At 36.9% G+C, this 24,677-nt stretch overlaps 1 protein-coding gene across 1 annotated transcript; it reads left to right on the top strand.

The window, feature by feature from the left end:
• Nucleotides 1-19,614: 19,614 nt before the first annotated feature.
• On the top strand, nucleotides 19,615-22,469 carry LOC148196989 (uncharacterized). Its single transcript, XM_088093563.1, has 4 exons — nucleotides 19,615-20,149; nucleotides 20,264-21,387; nucleotides 21,886-22,312; nucleotides 22,420-22,469. The coding sequence occupies exons 1-4, from the start codon at nucleotides 19,615-19,617 to the stop codon at nucleotides 22,467-22,469; spliced, it is 2,136 nt and encodes a 711-aa protein (XP_087949689.1).
• The last annotated feature ends 2,208 nt before the right edge of the window (nucleotides 22,470-24,677 follow it).

Below are 24,677 nucleotides of genomic sequence, written 5' to 3'. Positions count from 1 at the left end.
ATTGGTAGGTAGAACAAATTTGTTGTGACTATAATTGGCTTTTTGGTCGAGATGTAGTCAGCTTCAAGCTTGCAAATGGATTGACTGTTTAGTCATGTTGTACATTCTTGTATTTGATCACGTTCGACTCAATCTTGTCTTTAAGGTTGACCTCTAAGCAGTGAACTTATGTGACATTAGTCATTTTTTCGATTTCTGTAAAGTCTCATGAGGGGTTTTCTGAGTAACATGTTTGAAGCGTTGTAATTATTGCCTTGGGTTACGAAACCTCTATTCCATTAAATGATCTTAAAAATGCTGCTAACGTGTCATCATCTGAGTGTTAGAACACAGGAGATGAAGTGTCAAAGGTCATGCTTGGGTCTGTCATTTTGGCGTTTCAAATTCTCCCTGCTTATAACTTCACATTTCTCTTCTCTGTGTTTTACTTCTTGTCCTATCATTATGCTCATGCTTCACTACTCAACTTTCTTCTCAATTTCAATTCGTCTTTTTTTTTTTGAGCTCTTCGCTCTTTATGTGTTGTGTTTGTTTTATATATGTCTTATTCTTCTTCTTTTGATTATGATAGTCGTCACTCTTTGTTAGATAAGGAGATCACCCCTTTGGGTGAGGGCTATTCTATTGAGTCTTCTTGTTCTATTTCTGGTGATGGAGTTTCCTCACTATAACCCCTCGCTATTGTGGCCCAGTGGTTTCTTCCTTTGGGGTGACCATAATGACTCTTAAGAAATAAAAAGAAGGTGGCCAAGGGAAAGAAGGTCGTACAACTTAAACTTTAGGGTATTGTAAGTAGTGTCTTATGCATTAGATTTCATTTTTGTCAAGAAGGTGGCCAAGTTCGTGGCTACCTTCAATGTTTGCCTAAACAAGTTGATCGCTCAACCCAACTCCCTTGAGGATAGCGTTTTCATGAGGCCCCAAGAGAGAGTGAGAAATTATGTCTTTGTGTATGAGATTTATCCAAATATTTTGATATTTCTTTTCCTTTGACCTACTCTAAGAGCGGTCTTCTTTCAATGTTTTATCTAGCTCCAAGTCAGCTTCACCCCGAACAATTGGGCCTTTATGTAAGCATTCCAGGTTTGTGTAAAAGTCTTGGTCTTACCCCTACTCGTCATTCCTTTATGTATATTTTCCAGTTGAAAAATGATGTCAAGGTTAGTTGGGTGTCCTTAAGCAGTGCTTAGTATAGTTCTCTGTTCACTATGTATACCGAATCCTTCAAAAGTTTCAAGACTAGGTATTTAAGTTGAAGGCCTCATCCACCGTGTATACCCAACTTCCTCTGCTACTTAATCGGGAGATGCTTACTATCCCTTTTGCCAAGGATCATGTTGCTTACTTTGAGGGTAAGGCATGTGGTTGTCTTTGTGGTGTCTTTTACATAATTAGTATCTAACACTTTATTTCTTTTCTATAGAAGTCATGTCAAAGTTCTTTGCTATAAGAAGTGATATGCTTTGTAAGATCTAGGAAAAATAAATTTCTAGAAGGGTGGTATAGGCATGGATACCATTAGTTAAAATAATAAATGATAAGTTATATGAAAGTAAAGTGTATCATAGTCAGTCATATGTGTTCGGTTCTTTTTGTGTGCATTAGATTTGATTTATTTCTTTTTGTTATTATATTTTTGGACATATTGGTGTGTGATGTTGTTTATATTTTTTTTGTGTATTTGAATGATAACATCAATTTAATAGTCTATTTTGTTTGGAGTTTTGGTATGGAACTTGGGGGTGATGAGTTTGAACCCTGACCTAAGCAAAAATATATTAGGGTTTTTAGTGTTTCTGCATTTTTTGTGGAAGGTGAATACATGGGAACAAATTCATTGTATCTAGTCACAAGCATAGGAAATAAAAACTAATTAAGGTGAATTATGAGAAAATTTTAAGAGTGAATGTAACATATTTAGGGTTGGTAGTTAGTATATTCAACATGAAAACAAATTATATAGGGAACGTGAGTTTTAGTGGTGCGACTTTTTTGGCATTAGAATATTTTCTTTACCTGTGAGGGTGAGTTAGTAGAGAAGCTGTGTAGAAGGAAAAAAAAGAAGCAAGAGCCAAACTAAGAAAGAAGTTGTTTGCATAAAATAAGGTAAGGGGGCAATCATTTTTTGTTACCTTTGTATGTCTCTGTATACGTTGAATAATTTTTAGTGATGATTGGTAAGAGGAACTATCTCAACCTTGTTTGCTTTTCTATTATGATCATGTTGTTGTTGTGTGATTTAAACTCTTGGGTTAGTGGTGAAATGATGATGACTACTTGTTTGATGGAGATTGGAGGGATCATTTTTGTTACATTTACATGTTAGAAGGGAAGTCTACTTAAGTATTATGATTTTTTTCGTGTAAAGGAATGTTTGGAAGTCTATACATGTTTTGGTGGATTAACTCTGATAATCATGTATAATTTTGAGTTATTAGTGAAGAGTATAGGGGAATAATTCACTTATATTTTCAAAAGTCATTTGGCATAGTGCTTTTATCAAATCATAACCTTAAACCTATAATGAGAGCTGACAACCAAAGAATTGCATCATTAAAGCTCACACAAAGTTTGTGTTTCACTTTACATATATGTTTATCGATGACAAACTCATAAATATCATGTCATAAAACTACTTTGTCAGTTTCATATCATCTCATTCACACAATTCACACACATTGGTTTAGATCAAAAGGTCTTTCAAAGGTTGTAACTTGACTTGAATAGAAGAATTATGATTTTTCAAGTATTCAAAGAAACCACTTAAGAAGAGAAGAACAAATATGTGCCTAAATCCTTCATAAACATCATCTATCTCCATATACAAAATAATCCCTCACATTCATTTTATATATCAACTTTTTTTTCTTTCATGTAACCTTTTTACTTTGTTATGTTTTCTTTGCTTTTCTCATTTTTTTTTTCATTTTTTTGAGAGATTTTAAGAGATGTTATATCATTAAACTTAAAGATTCCTAAATAATTTACTCCTTACTCTTTCAATCATCTTTATTTCCCCAAATTTAATATCATCTCATATCTTTGTTCTAGTCAAATTTATTACTTATTATCTTCTTTTGGGATGTGGGACAAGATTGGTTTCTTTACAAGCTCAAGGGTTATAAACCAAAAAAATAAGACTAAAAAAGGTAAATGAGAGATTTATTATTGTGCATTAGGGTTGGCTATTTGGAAACTTCAATTCATTCATCAAAACAAATAATTGCCTTTCTTATTTGTAACCAAGTGTGTGTATGCATTTACAAGAATCGTGCAAAACCTTTACAAAAAGAGTCAAAAATGAAAAAGATCTGAAAAATTAAAGTTTTGAGAAGTGATCATGGTAATGAGTTTTAAAATGAGTCTTTTGAAAAGTTTTATGATGATTATGGTATAACTCATAATTTTTCTGCTCCTAGAACTCCCCAACAAAATGAGCTTGTTGAAAGGAAAAGTAGATCATTAGAAGAGTGAGCTAGAACTCTTTTGAATGAGTCAAATTTTCCTAAATATTTTTGGGCTAATGCAGTTAGTACTGATTGTTATGTTCTCAATAGAATGCTCGTTAGGCCAATTTTAAAGTTAACTCCTTATGAGTTGTTTAAAGTTAGAAAGCCTAATGTATCTCGTTTGAATTTTTTTTTTATGTAAATGCTTTGTCTTGAATAATGGAAAAGATAACTTGAGACAGTTTGATGATAATTTTGAACAAGCTATTTTCTTAGGATACTATCTTACTAGTAAAGCATATAGAGTATTGAATAGGAGAACCTTGATTATTGAAGAATTTGTGCATGTTGTTTTTTATGAGATAATGGACCCTCTTGAGGAGAATAAGCCATTTGCAGGTGATGAAGATTATCTAAGGGAAGCCCTTGAAGAGATGTACATAAATGAGAATACCCCTTCTGAAATTCCCCATGTACAATAAGAAGATGATCCTAGAGGCTATCAACAACCACAAGGCCTTTCTATGGACAACATAATTGAAGACATCTCAAAAGGGGTAACTACTAGACATAATTTAAATAATTTTTGTATGATTGTTGCCTTTATTTCACATATAGAATCCAAAAACATTGGTGAGGCTCTTCAAGATGATAAATGGTGTGTAGCTATGCAAGAAGAGCTAAATGAATTTAAAATGAATGATGTTTGGGAACTCATTCCTAGAGAAGAAAGTTATCAAGTAATTGGAACAAAGTGGGTCTTCAGAAACAAGTTAGATGAGGATGGTCATATCACTAAGAGCAAAGCAACACTTGTAGCTAAAGAATATTGCCAAGAAGAAGGTATTGATAATGATGAAACTTATGCACTGATAATAAGGTTAGAAGCTATTAGATTATTACTTGCTTATGCATCTTTGATGAAATTTAAATTGTATCAAATGGATGTTAAAACTTCTTCCTTAAATGGTTTTATTAAAGAAGAAATATATGTTGAACAACCCCCTGGATTTGAAGATTTTAAATTTCTTAATCATGTCTATAAACTGAAGAAAGCTTTGTATGACCTTAAACAAGCACCTAGGTCTTGGTATGAAAGACTTAATATATTTTTGATTGATAATGACTTCTCTAGAGGAAAGGTTGAGTTAACCTTGTTCATAACAAAAGTAGGAAGTCATATTTTGCTTGTTCAGGTTTATGTTAATGATATAATATTTGGGTCAACTAATAATTCCTTATGTGAATTTGCTAGTATACTAAAAGGTGAATTTGAAATTTCTTTGATGGGTGAGTTAACATTTTTTTTAGCATTGCAAATTAAGCAAATGGATGAGAGAACGCTCATTTCTCAAATTAAATACTGTAGAGAAATTCTTAAGAAATTTGGGGTGGATATCACTAAAGAAGCCAACACTCCCACCTCTTGCTACTTAGATAAAGATTAATCTAGGGTAGAGGTTGATCAAACCATGTTTAAAGGCATGATAGGATCCTTACTCTACCTTACAGCTAGTAGACCAGACATAATGCAGAGTGTATGTGTTTGTTCTAGATATCTAGTTAATCCCAAAGAATCCCACCTTGTAGTGGTTAAGAGAATATTGAAATACCTTAAAGGCAATACTTCTTTTAGATTATGGTACCCTTCAAATGCAACCCCAACTCTAATAGGATATTCTGATGCTGATTATGGGGGATGTAAAATTGATAGAAAGAGCACTAGTGGAACTTTCCAGTTTCTAGGTTTTTCTTTAGTTTCTTGACACTCAAAGAAACAAGCGTGTGTAGCCTTGTCTACCATTGAAGCAAAATATATTGTTGCTGGGAATTTTTGTGTTCAAATCCTTTGGATGAAACAACAACTTGAAGATTTTGATATCTTCCTTAACCATATTCCTTAAAATGTGACAATACAAGTGCCATTAATCTGATTAAGAACCCCATAATGCACTCTAGAACTAAGTATATTGAAATTAGACACCACTTTCTAAGATATCATATTCAAAAAGGTGATTGCATCATTAAATATGTAGACTCAATGCATCAATTATCAAATATATTCACCAAATCATTCCTTAAGGACAGATTTTACGAACTTAAGAGAGATTTAGGAGTGTTAGATATGTATTAGAAATGAAATTTGGTCAAAAATTGCGTTTTTCAAAAATCAATGCATAATTATCGATTATCTCAAGGTCATAATATTATCTCAAGGTGAGAAAATGTTTTAGTTCGAACTTAATTGATTATCACAAGTAATAATTTATTATCTAAAGATTTTTTGCAATATAGGTTTTTCATTCGATAATAATCGATTATTTGACACAATAATCGATTATCTGCGATTTTTGGAAATTATTTTTGAAACAATAATCGATTATTGTTAGTCATAATCGATACGCACAGTTACTTCAAACCTAGTCGTTGTAACGATAAAAAATGGTTAGAAACGTTAAAAAATGAATAAATAACACCCTATAATCGATTACAAACCACTCTTGCACCAACACTCTACCAAATTAAGCCCCCGAAAGCTCTTCTTCTCTCATTCTCTTGCACCAACCTTGCACCTTCTTCCTTGTACTCCTCTGTCTTTGCAAATTCAATGCTAACTTTCGCAGAAAAATGCCAATAAGGAAAAGAATTAGAGCTTCTTCTTATGACTAGTGCAGAAAAGGCCTTTAACGTCACCCTTTAGACGTTCGACCCTCGAATATCCAACGTAAAAAATGACCGGTGGCACTTCTATAAATAAGTTAATGTTATAGACGTCCGACGAGGATGGTCCCCGACGTCTATACTCACGAAAACATCAACTCCTCCGAGTCGGACGCCAAAATGTGGTAGAAAATATTTTTTTACAACTCTTAGACGTGAGACTGGAAAGACCCTGACGTTTCATGGTGGCACGAGAATACCAAAACTCATTTTATTTCGCAGTGTAGACGTCCAAGCCTCTATGTCGGACGTCTAATGTCTATATAGACATCCAGACCCCTATGTCAGACGCTTAATGATGTGACAAGTAGGTGAAAAGGTGCCCTGTTCCATTGCTTTAGACGTCTGGGCCCCTATGTCGGACGTTTGATGTCTCTATAGACGTCCAGGCCCCTGAGTTTTCGTTGTGTTTTGGTGCAATTTTGCTCGTTTCCTTAGGCGGTGATTTCTTGCGTTCTTGGGCAGCGTATGTTTGCGTTTTCCACTCCTCGAATTCCTCCACTACGTTTGTAATCGGTTAAGAAGGTTAGCATTCTTGTTTAAAAGTTTTTGTCTATGCATGTTATTGGATTTTCAGTATGTATGTTTTTGGCATTTGGATATGCATGTTATTAACTTTTGAATATGCATGTTATTAACTTTCGAATTTGCATGTTGTTGGCTATGGGATTTGCATGTTGTTGGATTTTGGATATATACATGTTATTGACTTTTGTGTATGCATGTTATTGGCTTTTGTGTATGCATGTTATTGGCTTTTGAATAGGCATGTGATAAAGTTTTGTTGTGTTGTTATGATTGGTATGTTAGATTATTAGTATCTAATTGAGTGAAACTTAGTTCACGTTTGAAATTTAATACAAACGATTAATCTTTAAATCGTTTGTATTAAATTTTGAATTGTCCGATTGGACAGTTTGGGAAAATTATTTTTCATAAATTGCTACATATATGTTGGAGTTTATGGATAAGATTGATAAAATTTTGGTTCAGTATTTGTGTTGTTCTCCGAATGCATATTTGATTGTTGTCATCTTTGACTACTCTCATTTCGTGTATATCGGAGACCAATGTGAAATGCTGCCAAAATCTTATCAAATTTATGATATAGACTTCTTTGCCTATGTCTTAGCAAATTATGAAAAATAATTTTTCTGAATGGGTAGTGCCTAACCTTGTGAAATTTAAAAAATTGAAACTGATGAAGTGTATTACGAACATAGTATGGATCGAAGCTGGATGAATGAACGTCGCATCAGTGAAGAATATGAGAAGGGTGTTTCGGAGTTCTTGCAATATGTTGATCAAAATGTTAAGTCTTTGAAAGAGACATATTTTTGTCCTTATGTTCGTTGTCTTAATCAAACACTCCAAGACTTAGGCAATATGCGTGACCATCTATTCATGTTCGACATAATGAGAACTTATACCGTTTGGACTTGGCATGGAGAAGTACTGAACCAACTTACCACGTCACGAGGAACGAATTATGTGGAAGAACGGTTGACTGATCATTTAGAGGACATGATACGTGATGTTGGTGAAGATAATTTTGGAAGAGCTAATTTGTATGATTCTCTTAAACATGATTCAGAGCAATTGTTGTTTCCAGGATGCCCCAACTTCACACGTCTATCTGCAACTTTGAAGTTGTTTAGTGTAAAAACAAGGAATGGATGGACTGATAAAATTTTCAGAGTTGTTGGAGTTGTTGAAGGAGATGCTTCCGGAAAATAATACTCTACCTATTCGTCATTACGAGGCCAAGAAAATTTTAAGTCCAATGGGACTCGAATATCAAAAGATACATGCTTGTCCTAATGATTGTGGTTTGTACATAAAGGAGTTTGCTTTGCTAAAGTATTGTCTAACGTGTGGTTTATCCCGTTTTAAAAAGAAAACTGACAAAAACACTAGTGATGAAGGTAATGATGGTGCACTTGCTAAGGTGATGTGGTATTTGCCTATAATATATAGGTTCAAACATATGTTCTCTGTTAAAGAAGATGCAAAGAACCTTAATTGACACGTTGCAAGAAGAAAGTGCAATAATCTTCTTCAACACCCAACTGATTCACCACAATGGAAGAAGATCGATGAAACATTTCCAAAATTTGGTGCAGATCCAAGAAACTTAAGACTTGCACTTGCAACTGATGGTATGAATCCTTGTGGGAACTTAAGTAGCAAACACAGTTCATGGCCAATTATGTTGATGATATACAATCTTTCTCCATTGTTGTGCATGAAGAGAAAATATGTGATGTTGTCCGTGATGATATCAGGTCCTAGACAACCTGGAAATGACATTGATGTTTACTTGAAACCTTTAATTGATGATTTCAAAATGTTGTGGGAAGAAGGGGTTGAAGTGTTCGATTCAGATGATCAAGAAACTTTTCGTTTGCGTGCAATGTTGTTTTGCACTATAAATGATTTCCCAACATATGGAAACTTGAGCAGTTATAGTGTTAAAGGTCATTTTGCATGTCCCATTTTTGAAGAAAACACTAGTTACATTCAATTGAAGCATGGTCAAAAGATAGTATATACAAGACATCGAAAATTCCTCCCTCGTAATCACCCTTACCATAGATTCAAAAAAGCATTTAATGGAAGTGTTGAGGATGAGGTTGTGTGCAGACCCCACAATGGTGAAGAAGTGTGCAGCAAAGTCAAAAACATTGACATTGTCTTCGGAAAACATCATAAAAGTACCTTTGCGAAAAACATTTGGAAGAAACGATTAATATTTTTTAATCTTCCTTACTGGTGTAAACTTGATGTTAGACATTGTATAGATGTCATGCACGTTGAAAAAAATGTTTGTGACAGTGTCATTGGAACTTTATTAAATGTGAAAGGGAAGACAAAAGACAGAATAAAAGCACGACAAGATTTGGCTGACATGGGAATCCGTTCTGAGTTACATCCACAGTCAATTGGAAGGCGCACCTATCTGCCCCCAACATGTCACACTCTTTCTGAAAAAGAAAAACAAAGTTTTTATAACTTTTTAAGAAGCGTGAAGGTTTCACAAGGTTATTCTTCAAATATTAGTAACCTTATTGCTTTGCAAGAGTTAACATCAACAGAGAGTCTGCCGACTGACAGGTTTGTCTCTTAACATCTATAGAGTCTTTAGCTAATGCATTTTATTATGATTTTACACTTATGAATATACATGGTTTCACAAGGTAAAAGGTTTATCGCCCAAGAAAGGCAAAGGCTAAATGATGCACCACACGTGTTATGACGAGGTGGTTATGCAAAACTTGAGAAGAAGATGAGGAAGACTCAAGCGGAGGCCTTAGGACTTGAGTCCCCCGACCTAGAACCCGCACCTGCTAGGTACGAGCCATGGAGGTTGCTCCGACTAAATCTGAATGGAAAATGACATCTTCCTTAGCTGCCTTGATCTCACAAAAAATTTAAGTTCGAACTAAAGCATTGTTTGATTGTGTATTTATCATCGCATGTATTTTATGTAATAAAGTTTTTTTATATGTAGGATGAGTTGGTTGAGCAGCAAACTCAAGGAACAACCATTGGAAAGCCCGAGCACGCAGGACGTGTACGTGGAGTTCCTGGGGTGAATGGTCTTCGTGACTACTTTGGCCCCGCACAAAAAAACACTCAATCCATGAGTTAGGAGGCACTGAGGAAGATGGATCTTCAATGGGAGGAAAGGCTCAACGAAAGCATGAGATTAATGGAGCAATGATTCATGGAGCAACTATAAGAACAAAAAGAAATTCAAAAAGCGCTTGAAGATAAGTTGCATTCCATGACATAACCCACCATGGGTTTGCCCACTGAAGCTCCCATACCACCTAGGGTCAGCACTAGGGGATCATGCTCTGCTATAGACCCTACTAAGTATAGTGGTCAGTATTAGCTGTTGGTTGATGGGGATCCCCCACGCATTGTGGCTGTCAGACGAGTACTTGAGGGAGGGAAGATTGTTCATGGTGTTCCCCTATTACCCCCTCATGTGCGTGTGACATTTGACGAGGTTCGGGATCCACAGGCTCAGGTTCCTGTACCCACTTCAGAAATTCATTTTGTGGGAGAGGCCATAAGAACATTTCGTAGTGTTAGCGGTGTGTTCATGTCAATGGTTTGATTAATTTGTGGTTCTTTGTAATTGTTCTTTATTAAGATAATGTTTGGACTATTACTAGACTTTAATTAAAGGGATATATGTTGTTTGGATTTTGTTGGACTGTTATGGAAGCTGCTTTTACTTGGTTGCTTCCCTATTTTATTTTTGTTTTCTTGGTATTGAGCTTTGCTTGAAAGGAACTTCAGTGACAATGTTAGCAATTGTAATAATTCTTTATTTGCTTGGCATTATTGACCTTTGCCACAATAACGTTACCAATTATCCGCCTTGGCCTATATTTATGCCTATGTCTTCATAAAACGCACACTAGATGATGTTGATCGAATGGTATGGCTTCCTATATCTATTATTGATATGAGTTTGTGAATGAAGGGTGAACTTTGTTGTCGACATAAGTTATCTTAACCATTTTCTTTGAATGAATTATGCTAGTATGAGTGATTGATATCTCATTGTTTAAATCATGGTCTAATGAATAGTGAATTAGCTAGGAAAGGACACGGGCAACTAGAGCCACTTTTCCAGTTTTAAGTCTTTACTTCAGCATATATAAAGGCTATATTGGTCATTTACAAACTTGTTTAAAGAGTGGTACCTTAGTAGGGTCATTTAGAAAGCTAAATAAGTTAGGAACTAGTCATTGTTCACTGCGATGAGTGTGAACAAACTCATATAGTTGTCATCCAACTCCTTTTCCCTTCCACTATCCGATGATCGAGATCGTACCCGAGTCAAATAAATGAGCTATTAAATGCGGTATATGCTAGGAGAATGACCCCTAGGTCGTCTCTCAAGGACCAAACAATGGTTCAGGAATTAAGTCAAACACTTGGTGGGGGGTATTTTATGACAGTTTTATGAACTAAAAGCTACCAAATTCAAGCATGAATTCAAACAACGATGCAAAACAGGTTGGCCACTAGTTCAAGTGCATTTGTTTCAATCACATATTAACAATAATTAACTATTCCTCTCACCCTTAATCCAATAGAATTACTCAACTAAGCGAATTAAGCAAACGCAATGCATCATTAATTAATTGATTCTTAACCATATAACTTAATTAACTAAGCGATAATTAAACCCAATCAGTCCACTAAGCATGTCCTAATTAGAATAGGCAAAACAAATTCAATCATGACGCTGGGCACACAAGAACAGAATACAATGAAGCACAATAATCTCATGAAAAACGCTGCACAATCACTAATGACCAACCAAAACTGATGAAGCTACCATTATGAACGAATTAGAACTGCAACCCAACATTAGAAATGCAAAATACAGAACTGGAATACGACAACACCAAAACGCAACACAAAAACGAACCCAATACGAAACCATAAAACACTAAATAGAGTGCGAATTTAAAACTGGAAAAATGAGTTCATGAGAGGAAAACGAAATGAGCAAAGGAAACTAATGATGAACAACAACCATATACCAAAACGAAAACCCAAGTGCAACAACAAGAAAAGAGGGAAAAACGGAAAACAAAAATCAAAATGGAATGCAATTGATTATTAAAGGAGTTCAATACAAAGAGAAGAGAAAACGAAAGCCTAAGAGGGAGTTCTCCAAGAAGCCAAAACGTGAAAATGTAGAATGAGGAGAGTTGAAAAGCGAATGGGCATTCAACCCTAGGTAAGTGCCAATCTCGCCAACACTTTGGGTCTCTCCCAAAAAGACCAAAATTGGGCCCAAAATTAAATCTAATAGAAATCTGGTGCAATATTCACTAACTACGAATTTACAATTTAATTGTAAACTAAAATGCTAATGTGGAGGGTTTAGAATGACGTGGCAGCCCTTATTGTCTCCAAAATATGATTCCAAAAATTCCCCTGCAATTAATAATCACAATAAGAATTTCTGGTCAAATTAAATCAAGTACAATAACCTAAGTGAAGTCAAGAAAATATTGATTCATCATCTAACATTGGGGACAATTTACCATTGGCTTCATCAATGATTGTTGCACTTGTATCCACTTTAGCAACCTTTCCAAATAGAAGAATATGCATCATTGAGAGATGGATCCTTTCCGTCACTTGTGCACAAGCTAAAACACCTACCAAAACATACGATAACTTGTAATTGTCTCCCTCATTATTTTCTGTTATCTTATTCAACAACTTGGTAAGCAATAGGCACAACACCAAGTAGTAGAAGAGCATAAAGAAAATGGTTGAATTAGAATAAGATCACACATTCACCTTAAGAAATTATACGTTTAAGATATAAGTCCCTCCAAACTCTAGTCTACTCCCTGGTTGAATCAATTCTTCCAAATAATGTAGACAACCTTAAACAGATTTTCACCCTCTATTTTCTATTCAAACCCAAGTTAATTTCATTGTTAATCTAGTTATCCAACACAAGTCCTATCTAGGTATCATTGACCAATAATTTAACAGCTAAATTGGTTTGAATTGTCCAAAATTAGCTTCATGCATACATGTAAATTGTACACTAGTACAAAAATACCATATAACGTCGGTGTTTTTCGACTTTTTACGTCGAATTCGAGATCGACGTTATATCGAAAGACGTTAAATTGACGTTGAATTTAAAAAGTTTGACGTAAAGCAAATTAACGTCGAATTCTATCAATATACGATGTCTATCAATTTTTTTTGTTTTTTTAATTAATTGTGATCCTTTTTTACAACTCCACGAGACTTGAAAAGCAAAAAAACAACAAATTTTAGTTTTTAGTATTTTATAAAACATGAATTATGAACATGTAATGTAGTATCAACAACAAACAACAAACAACAAACAACAATAAGAAACAACCAAGAAGTTCAATCAAACAACAACAACAAAGAAGTTCAACCAAACAACAACAACAAACAAGTTCAACAAAAAAAATAGCAAACAAGTTTACCAAATAAGTTCTTGAAAACGAAAACGAAAACTAACCTTCAAAAGGTGGGTTTGTTGGAATAAAGTGTTGTCACCAGTGAGAGAGAAAGCAGAATGCACCTATGAAGGACAATAACACGAAAATAATCGGTCAAAACAAAAGAAAACCATACCTAAAGTAGTTAATTAACATGCATTTGTATCAAATCAAAGAAAGATTACATGTGATGGTCGTCAAACTTCGTTCCAAAAAAGTTTGAGCAGAGAAGAGGGTCTCGCATGCTAAGAAAAGTGAATGAATTTTCAATCTCCCACTCAAATTTTTATTGAATTCATAACCTTTTCACGTCTAACGCTAGGGCATTTGATTTTTTATATCCTTTAGACATTTTATTTTAGGGCATTTGGGGACTTACGTAAATACATTTTTACCTTTGCGCCAAGCATTTTCGCAAAATTTATCCAATAGGACGTTAGACTTCTCAATATTCGATGTCTTATAACAAATTGACGTCGAATTACAATTCTAAACGACGTATAATAATTGCATTTATTTACAAAAATGTCACCGGTCATTTTTAACGTTTGTTCAGTAGTTGGGCGTGACACTATACACTGTTTTTGCACTAGTGGTAACACTTAAATAGAGTAAAACAAATTTACCAAAATGTTTGTCATGAACAAAACTACAACCTCCAACATTAAAACATAAGGCATTCCATGTTTAAAGTGAAAGACGACATTCATATGTAAATTTGAACTCCAGCAGCATTACCCAATAATTGTAACAAATACTCCTATATAAACTAGTGTATGAAAGCAACAATTAGCAATACTTTTAATCCCACCCCTGTTACCAATCCACTAGTAGATATACGCATCATCAAGACTAGTGAAGTAATTTAAATACTCCATACCAAAATATGAAATTGCCACTTTCACAAATACAACACCTGATTACATTTTAGTTCTTTGTACTTTTCAAAATCTTGAGATTTTGACCTACTTATATACCTACCATAACCCATTCAACTATGCTTACCCATTCTAGTAGACTTTTTCCTTGAGTTCTTGCAATTTGTAGTTGCTTAACTGCTACCTCTCTCTCATCTACAAGTTACCCTTTAATGAAAATCTTGAAAATTTTGTCATGACATTGTTGCCTCAACAAGGACAAAATGAGTCCACCCCATCATCGTCCTAGCAACAACGCCCATCAATGCAACCCACTCCACTACATCCATTTGTCCAACAACAACCACCTCCCCAACCACTACCTCTGCAAGAAGAAGAACAAGATGATTCCGATGATTATAATGACTATTAGGGGTTCATTAACTTTTTAAAAAATTTATGTAATTTTTTTATTTTAAAACTTAGTTGTTTTATCTATGGCTTGAATGATACAATCATATAATAACTATTTTTATCAATGATATTTATTTCATGTTTCATGTTCCATGATATTGATTGCATTGTCTGAACTGAGAATTCTGAGTGTGTTGAGTGTTTTATTGGCAAGTCTATTGTGGTGGGTAAGGAATGTTACCAATAGGACTTCAATTACTAACGGTCATAGATCCTCGATAATTATCGACAGTCGTTATCCTTCGATAATCATCGACGGCCTATGGCCCTTGGTAATTACCAACTATATATGGCCATTGGTAATTACCAACAGATAGGAGCTGTTGGTAATTATTGACGTCCATAATCCATTATCGACAGATTTTATCATTTTCGACAGAGTTTGATTGTTGGTAATTCTTGTTATTTTTTGCAGTAATAGTGAATGATGTGTGTAGATAGTGGGGAAATAAAAGGGAGAAAGAGTTGGCCATGTGGAAATGTGAGAGTGGGAGGATTTTAGAAAACTTTGACATAACCATTATACTTTGTCAAATTACTACTCTCTTAATATCATTTTTGAAAATATAACGAAAAAAACCTAATTTAAGTGTTTTAATAAAAGTTGAGAGTCAACAAAGCATAATATATAAATAGGGACGAATTTAAAACTTTCCAATCCCACTTAGGCGATGTTCACTTCAAATGATAGATTTGGAGAAGATAAAATATATGGATTTGTGGAGATTTTAGAGTGAATTAATTGTCCTTTTTTTGAAGAGATTTGGTGGTAAGTAGGAGTGAATTTAGAAGTAAAGATTATGAAAATTAATGTAAAATTTGACCGACGAACAAATAAAAAACGATTTAATTGAAAAAAAATTAAAGATTACCAAAATATCCTTTGTAGTAAAAGTAAAATAAAATGATAATTGTTAATATTATATATAATTGTAAAAATTGTTATAAGAAGAGAAAAAAATCAAAAATAATTTTAAAATTACGTTATTATTATTTTTTATTATTATTATTGTTATTATAATTATTATTATTACTATTATTTCATTTTCTCAAAATAAATTGAAGTTATATTAATTGTATTGGGTAGGGATGGCAACGGGTCGAGTCGGACACGGATAATGCCTACTCGCAACCCGATCTGACAAAAAAAATCCACCGGCTACCCGACCTGCTACCCACACGGATAATGCCTACTCGCAATCCGATCCAACAAAAAAAATCCACCGGCTATCCGACCTGTTACCTGCACGGATACCTACTTAAAAAATATCCGCAAATATTTTAAACCTCGCGTATACCCGTGGATACCCGCGAATACCCACAAATATTTAAATAAAATTACAAAAAATACATAAAATATAATATAAATTATTGTAAATATAAATTAAAAATTATTTTAATTAATTTTAACCTTAAAACTATAAATTAATTTAACTTAATAAAATATAAATTAATTTTTTTTTATCTTTTATGGGTATCATATGTACAGATAATATAATACCCTGATGCGAAATACTTTTGCCATGATACAAAGGCAAAACTTATATTTTATTATATTTCTCTTTAAATCTCATACATTCCCGTATATTTTTGTCTTTGGCAGTCTCCAAATGCTTTAAACCGAACATCAATTAATTTGCAAATCCTTCAACACAAATAAACTTATAATTTCTTTTTTATAATAAATTTTATTTTAAATAACAATCATTTTTAATTTATAAAATATATCTAAATTAATGAATATAATTACTAAATATTTTCTGTGAGACCCTAAATATTTAGCAATGATAATCTCTGTCACATCAAATTAATGCACCCACGTTCACGGTTCAGAGACATTAAAAGCGCACCTTGCACCGCATTCACGCACGCCACGTGTCACGAGAGAAGCTTCCAATTTAGAAGTGGGTGTGCAGGTGTCGGCTTGGGAGACGTTCGTCCAAACGAACGTGGATTTAACAAAACGGAGTTTTTGAAAATCTCTCTCTCACCTGCACGCACTCATCTTCTACCTCTGAACTCAACCCTTCATTTTCTCCACCTTCTCTCTAGAACTCCCAACTTCTCTCTACTGTAAATCTCACGCCTCTTCTCCGATCAACTTGCAGCACCGTAGGAACGTTCGCCCAACTGCAAGCTACCAACTGGACCGAACAGTTTCAAAGGCTGAAACTGGTAAGTCTCCTTTAGTAGTTCGTTCTAGGGTTTCTTGAAAAACTGCGTTTTGGCTGCATGCAAGAGTGTATTCTAAGTCCTGTGATTTTATTGTGGCTAGATTTGTTTTGAAAGAGTAAAGTGATATTGAGGGTAGCAAAACGTTAGTTGAACGAAGCCACCAATCTTGCACTTAGGATAAAGTTGCTTACAAATCCGGGTAAGGGAAGCTTATATGTTTAATTAATACTTGAATGTGGTATGATCTGATTTGAATGTATGAAAACGTATTCATGTTGATGACTGAAATGCATGTATGCAGTATGAATGCGAATGTATGATGTATGATGATTTAGATGTGTGATTATGAACATGGATGTTTATGATTGTATGAAGTAAATCTGTATGATGATGTTGAATATGAAGTAATTGGAATGAATGTTATAAAGTTTATAAATTGAAAATCACATGAATTATAAAGTATAAGTTTAAATGTTGAAATCTGAAAACGTAAATCACTCCCTATGATAAATTACGCTCGTCACCGTACGATCTTATACCGTTCGGTTTCCCTGAAAATAACTTAGAATGGAATTCTTTCATTTGGGAAGAACTCCGCTTGAGAGCGAGCGTCCCCATTTAAATGTCTGAGCGTTCGGTTAAGCTCAGCTGTATATAAATACTTTACACTTTAAAATATGTAACGTTCGGTCTTATACCGAACGTTCGTCCTAAATAGTGTTCGGTGTTAAACCAAACGTTCTTTCTAAAGAGCGCTCGGTCTTATACCAAGCGTTCGTCATGGTTGATTCTCGGTCATCTACCTAGCGTTCGCTTTGATGTAGTGTTCGGTCTTAAACCGCACGGTCGTCCTTATCTTTGATTCCTTAACGAACGTAAAATAACGTTCGTTCAAATATTACAATATTCATCCTCTCACATTCGTTCAAATACTGGCATCGGTTCTTTATATACAAAATCTTACAAAGAAAGTTCTAAGTATTATTGACCATACTTGGTACATTGAATCTGGTTCAAGATCTTCTTCACTAAAATTTTCTAAGTATCATTATACCTTCAATAGAGTCAGTTCATTTAACTGACCAAACAGAGAGTCACGTTCGTCCATCCAGTACTTTATTTGGACGTTCGTCCTAATTCTTCAAAGGACTGAAAGTTCGTCCTTTTATGGTCTTAGAGTTAAAGATGAGAATGATGATAAATTATAAGTATTTACAGTGTGAACACTATATGGAATGATTATACGATATTGGATTTTGAACGAGCGTTCCAAGGAGGAACGTCTCAGATATGTTAAATATTAAATTTGGTAAAGTATGACTGTGGATAAGTTAAGCCAGGCTGTCCATCCTGATATTCAGTGATTACTCTTCTCACGTAGAGAGGGTAAGTCATGCGTGTGAATGGCAGGAGGTCCTTAGTCCATAAGTTAACATGGGCGACGTAAGAACGGATTAACCTCGAGTGGCAGCTGTTGAGTGTATCCCAGTTACTACACCACTCGGGTGCAGGGACGCTTGTAACTACACAGATCATACAGTCCGGACGGTCGTCTTATATATATATATATATATATATATATATATATATATATATATATATATATATTTATAGATGTTATATGATGTTATATGTTAAACTATGTGCTTGAGTGGAATGATATGTTCATTGTATGTGTTGAATTATAAATTAAATTATATAAGCTTACCCTTTTCGTTTTCCTTGTGTTGTCCCTCGTATATGTACGTTCGTCTTGTCTTGCAATGATCATCCGTTGTGGATGTGAGCAGAGGGCGAAGCAACCTTGGAGGAGGTGATCCAAGAAGAAAACTTAGTTGAAGTGGAAGTGAAAGCGGAGCAGTAGGACGTCCGTCTTTTCTTTCTAGTTTAGGACGTCCGCTTTTGGTTTATACGTTCGGTTATTTTATTTTATAAAACCGTTCGTTATTAGCTTTTACTGATTCCGATTTGTATATCTTAACTCTGCACTCTAAGCCGTTCGGCTTTTGACTTCTGTTAATTATAAAGACTGCATTATTTACGGTTAATGGTAATTAATTCTGATTTATGGTAATTATTGTATTTTGGGATGTTACATTAGTGGTATCAGAGCAGTTTTGTTCTATTAAAGGACACTGTAGGTTATGAGTGCACTGTGTTTTTGCTGTGTGCTTATTGTATGTTTAAAGAGTTATTATTATTTTAACTCCTGAACATAACTAACGCTCGTTTTTCTCTGTGTTAAGAGAACAAATGGCTCCTAGACTCCCTCCTCCTCCTCAACCCAATGAATCTGATACGTCCAACAACACCCGGTTGTTGGAATCTGTGATTGAAAGACTGCAGCAGCAGAATGCCACTTTAATGGAGCAGAACGCTACTCTGATGCAGCAAAATCAGAACGCTATGCAGAGTATGGAGATCGCACGCGCCAACTCTGAAGCAACTCAGAGGCAGCTGATGGATATTCTTGCTGCTACCAGAGGCACGCCTGGAGCGTCCTCTTCCAATGCTGCCCAACCTGCTGTTGAGTGGAGTTTGGAGAGTTTTCTCCAGCATCATCCGGCTAAGTTCAATGGTAAGGGCCTCCCTGACGAGGCAGACCAGTGGCTAAGGGACATGGAAAGGATATTCAACGCCAAGAGATGTCCAGATGAAAACAGGTTGGCGTACACGGAGTATTTATTGACTAGAGAAGCGAGCCACTGGTGGGCGAGCGCGAGAGTCATTCTGACGGACGCTCAACAACCGATCACTTGGGAAGTGTTCAGAAACAAGTTTTATGAAGAGTACTTCCCTGACAGCGTCCGTTTTGCAAAGGAGGTCGAGTTTTTACAGCTGGTTCAGGGTGGTATGTCTGTTTCATAGTACACCAATAAATTTAAGCATCTCGTCAGATTCAATACTATGGCCACAAGTGAAGAGTGGCAGTGTAGGAAATTTGAGAACGGTTTGCGGAGTGACCTGAAAGTGTTGATTTCCAGTTTGTGTATCCGAACGTTCCCAGCTATGGTGGAGAGGGCCAAGGTGTTGGAGAAGAACTTGGCAGAGGCGGAACGACACAAGAAACAACAAGCAGTAAGGGGACAGATCGTCTCAAGGGGCAATGTCAATCAGAGGGGATCTCCTTATGCTCGTCCAAATCAGTCAGCAAACACAAGTGGGTCTCAAGCCTTGGTTCCTGCCGGACAGTCTGGGCAGCAAGGTAACGTCACCTGTTTTAGATGCGGAGGGCCACATTATCGTTCGTCATGCCCTCAACTGGTGGGAGGAAAACACTGCAATCGTTGTGGAAGGAATGGACACTCGGATAACGAGTGCAATATGGGCGGACGCGCAGTAATGAGGCCACCTAACGCTGGAAGGAATCAGCCGAGAGGTGGACGAGCTCAAGCAGTTGGACGGGTATATGCTATAACTGGCGCGGAGGCAGCAAGCTTAGGTAATCTTATAACTGGTGAATGCTTGCTGTATGGAATGCCTTGTCTTGTGCTATTTGATTCGGGGGCGACTCACTCCTTCATCTCGAAGGCGTGTGTTGAGAAATTGGGAGTAGTGGAGAGAGATATGCAGTTTGACCTGGTGGTGTCAACCCCGACGGTTGGAGAGATTAGGACGTCTACTGTGTGCATTAGATGTCCTATTGAGATTGAGGGGCGTGGTTATAAGGTGAATTTAATCTGTTTGCCTTTAAAGGATTTAGAAGTAATTTTAGGAATGGATTGGTTGGCTGCCAATCGCATTCTTATAGATTGTGGGGCGAAAGAGTTAATTTTTCCGGATGAAGAAGAAGAAGAGGTGTCAGTGACGCTCGGCCAACTTAAAGAAGACATCATGGAGGGCGCCAGCTGTTTCCTGATCATGACACATGAAGATCAGGAATTCGGAAGTGTGGTACCAGGACGATCGTTCAAAGGTGGCAGTAATGGACGATCGGTTGTGGATGAGTTTCCGGACGTCTTTCCAGAAGAAATACCGGGACTGCCTCCTGTTCGAGAGGTGGAATTCACCATTGATTTGGTGACGACGGCAGCACCTATCTCAGTTCAACCATACCGTATGGCGCCTGCCGAGTTGGTTGAACTTAAGAAGCAGATTGAAGAGCTCATGGATAAACAATTTATCAGGCCGAGCGTATCACCGTGGGGAGCGCCCGTTCTCTTGGTGAAAAAGAAGGATGGCAGCTCCAGACTTTGCATTGACTACAGACAATTGAACAAGCTGACCATCAAGAATAAATACCCATTGCCGAGGATAGATGATTTGCTGGACCAACTGCATGGGGCAACCGTATTCTCAAAGATTGTTTTTAGATCCGGATATCATCAAATCAGAGTTAAGGAGGATGACATTCATAAGACAGCGTTCAGGTCTCGGTATGGGCATTATGAATACGTGGTGATGCCATTTGGAGTGACGAACGCTCCAGCCGTGTTTATGGAGTATATGAATCGCATCTTCAGGCCTTATTTGGATGAGTTTGTAGTCGTCTTCATAGATGATATCCTCATCTATTCCAAGACCGAAGACGAGCATGAGAAACACCTTAGACTTGTACTTGGAGTGTTACGTGAGAAGGAATTATATGCAAAGTTATCTAAATGTGAATTCTGGATGAAGGAAATTCAGTTTCTGGGACATGTGGTGTCGGCTGGGGGCATCGCAGTAGATCCAGCAAAGGTACGAGCGGTACTGGAATGGGAAAGTCCACGTTCGGTCACGGAAGTAAGGAGTTTCGTTGGTCTCGCGGGCTACTATAGGCGCTTCATTGAGGGATTTTCTAAGATAGTAGCACCCCTGACACAGCTTACCAGGAAAGACCAACCGTTCGCGTGGACTGATTTGTGTGAGGAACGCTTTCAAGAGTTGAAGAATAAGTTGACGAGCGCTCCAGTGTTGATCATTCCTGACACGTCCAAGCCCTTTGAAGTGTACTGTGACGCGTCTCACCAAGGGTTGGGCTGTGTGCTTATGCAAGAGAAGCGAGCGGTAGCTTACGCATCTCGTCAACTGAAGATTCATGAGAAGAATTACCCAACGCACGACCTGGAGTTGGCAGCGGTCGTTTTTGCACTGAAGATTTGGAGACATTACTTGTACGGATCTACTTTCCAAGTCTTCAGTGATCACAAGAGCCTCAAATATTTATTTGATCAGAAGGAGTTAAACATGAGGCAGAGGCGTTGGTTAGAATTTTTGAAAGACTATGAGTTTGAGCTGCTCTATCATCCTAGGAAAGCTAACGGAGTGGCAGACGCTCTAAGCAGGAAGGCAGTTCATGTCTCGGTAATGATGGTAAAAGAACTCAGTTTGGTGGAGAGTTTTAGAGATCTAAGGTTGCAGTTTGAACTAGAACCGAATAGCATTAGATGCTGCAACCTTAGAATATCTAGCAATGTGTTTGATCGTATCAAGATGAAGCAACGAGAGGATGAAGAACTGGTGAAGATTTTAAGCGCGCTCGGTTCAAAGCAAGCCAAGGAGTTCAGTGCTGGAACGGACGACCTATTAAGATACATGGGTAGGACGTGCGTTCCTAATGACAGCGAGCTAAAGCTGATTATTTTGAAGGAAGGTCATCAAAGTCGTCTTAGCATGCACCCAGGCATGACTAAGATGTATCAAGACCTCCGGAAATCTTTTTGGTGGCCTGGAATGAAGAGTGATGTCGCTCGTTTCGTAGCATCATGCTTAACTTGTCAACGAGCGAAGGCGGAACACCAAAGACTAGGCGGCCTATTGCAGCAATTGGAAATTCCTGAATGGAAGTGGGATAGCATCTCCATGGATTTCGTGACCCATCTACCACACACGGTCAGGAATCATGACTCGATTTGGGTGATCGTGGATAGGCTAACAAAGAGCGCCCACTTCCTGGCCGTTAACTTGAAGATGTCAATGACAAATCTGGCCAAGTTGTACATCAAGGAGATAGTTCGGTTGCATGGAGTGCCTTCAAGCATAATTTCTGACCGAGACACGAGATTCACATCTCGGTTTTGGCAATCTTTACAAGGCGAATTGGGAAGCAAACTACAGATGAGTTCAGCCTATCACCCGCAGACGGACGGTCAATCTGAGAGAATGATCCAGACGCTGGAAGATTTACTGAGGACGTGCGTCCTAGATCATTTAGGCGCGTGGGATGAAATCTTGCCGCTAGTGGAGTTCACGTACAACAACAGCTTCCAGTCTAGCATTGGTATGGCGCCGTTTGAAGCACTCTATGGAAGGAAATGCCGAACGCCACTTTGCTGGTTCCAGGATGGAGAGAACGTGCTAACTGGACCTGAGCTCATCCAGCAAACGACTGAGAAAGTTAAGTTGATCCAAGATAGATTGAAGACGTCCCTGAGCAGGCAGAAATCATATGCGAATAGAAGAAGAAGACCCTTGGAGTTCGCTGTAGGTGACCATGTCTTTTTAAGACTTAATCCGATCACTGGAGTAGGCCAAGCCGCTCGTCCAAAGAAGCTGTCTCCCAAGTTCATAGGGTCGTACCAGATTTTGAAGAAGATTGGACCAGTAGCTTATGAACTTGCCTTGCCTCCTCAGTTATCAAACCTTCATCCTGTCTTCCACGTTTCCCAACTCCGGAAGTACATAGCTAATCCTTCTCATGTGTTGGAGTTGGAGGACGTCCAATTACGTCCAGACCGAACGCTGGAGTTACAACCAGTCCGTATTGAAGACATTCGCACCAAGCTACACAAAGGAAAGGACGTTCGTTTAGTGAAGGTGGTGTGGGACGCTAAAACTGGAGATTCAACGTGGGAGGTGGAGAGCGCCATGAAGGACTTGTATCCCCACTTATTTACGGGTAAGTTTCTAAATTTTCGAGGACGAAAATTTTTGTAGTTAGGGAGAATGTGAGACCCTAAATATTTAGCAATGATAATCTCTGTCACATCAAATTAATGCACCCACGTTCACGATTCAGAGACATTAAAAGCGCACCTTGCACCGCATGCACGCACGCCACGTGTCACGAGAGAAGCTTCCAATTCAGAAGTGGGTGTGCAGGCGTCGGCTTGAGAGACGTTCGTCCAAACGAACGTGGATTTAACAAAACGGAGTTTTTGAAAATCTCTCTCTCACCTGCACGCACTCATCTTCTACCTCTGAACTCAACCCTTCATTTTCTCCACCTTCTCTCTAGAACTCCCAACTTCTCTCTACTGTAAATCTCACGCCTCTTCTCCGATCAACTTGCAGCACCGTAGGAACGTTCGCCCAACTGCAAGCTACCAACTAGACCGAACAGTTTCAAAGGCTGAAACTGGTAAGTCTCCTTTAGTAGTTCGTTCTAGGGTTTCTTGAAAAACTGCGTTTTGGCTGCATACAAGAGTGTATTCTAAGTCCTGTGATTTTATTGTGGCTAGATTTGTTTTGAAAGAGTAAAGTGATATTGAGGGTAGCAAAACGTTAGTTGAACGAAGCCACCAATCTTGCACTTAGGATAAAGTTGCTTACAAATCCGGGTAAGGGAAGCTTATATGTTTAATTTATACTTGAATGTGGTATGATCTGATTTGAATGTATGAAAACGTATTCATGTTGATGACTGAAATGCATGTATGCAGTATGAATGCGAATGTATGATGTATGATGATTTAGATGTGTGATTATGAACATGGATGTTTATGATTGTATGAAGTAAATCTGTATGATGATGTTGAATATGAAGTAATTGGAATGAATGTTATAAAGTTTATAAATTGAATATCACATGAATTATAAAGTATAAGTTTAAATGTTGAAATCTGAAAACGTAAATCACTCCCTATGATAAATTACGCTCGTAACCGTACGGTCTTATACCGTTCGGTTTCCCTGAAAATAACTTAGCATGGAATTCTTTCATTTGGGAAGAACTCCGCTTGAGAGCGAGCGTCCCCATTTAAATGTCTGAGCGTTCGGTTCAGCTCAGCTGTATATAAATACTTTACACTTTAAAATATGTAACGTTC

Source organism: Vigna umbellata, chromosome 6 (assembly GCF_029865625.1).
Source record: "Vigna umbellata cultivar VRB3 chromosome 6, Vumbellata_1.0, whole genome shotgun sequence".
NCBI classification, from domain to species: Eukaryota; Viridiplantae; Streptophyta; class Magnoliopsida; order Fabales; family Fabaceae; genus Vigna; species Vigna umbellata.
Note: the sequence above shows the minus strand (reverse complement) of the source record. Positions and strands in the feature narration are given on the sequence as shown.

Coding starts and splice junctions, on each gene's coding strand:
- LOC148196989 (XM_088093563.1), top strand. CDS start 19,615: ATGGCCACAAGTGAAGAGTGGCAGTGTAGGAAATTTGAGAACGGTTTG. Junction 21,388..21,885: donor TCGCAGTAGATCCAGCAAAG/GTACGAGCGGTA, acceptor AACATGAGGCAG/AGGCGTTGGTTAGAATTTTT. Junction 22,313..22,419: donor TCGTCTTAGCATGCACCCAG/GCATGACTAAGA, acceptor CAACGAGCGAAG/GCGGAACACCAAAGACTAGG.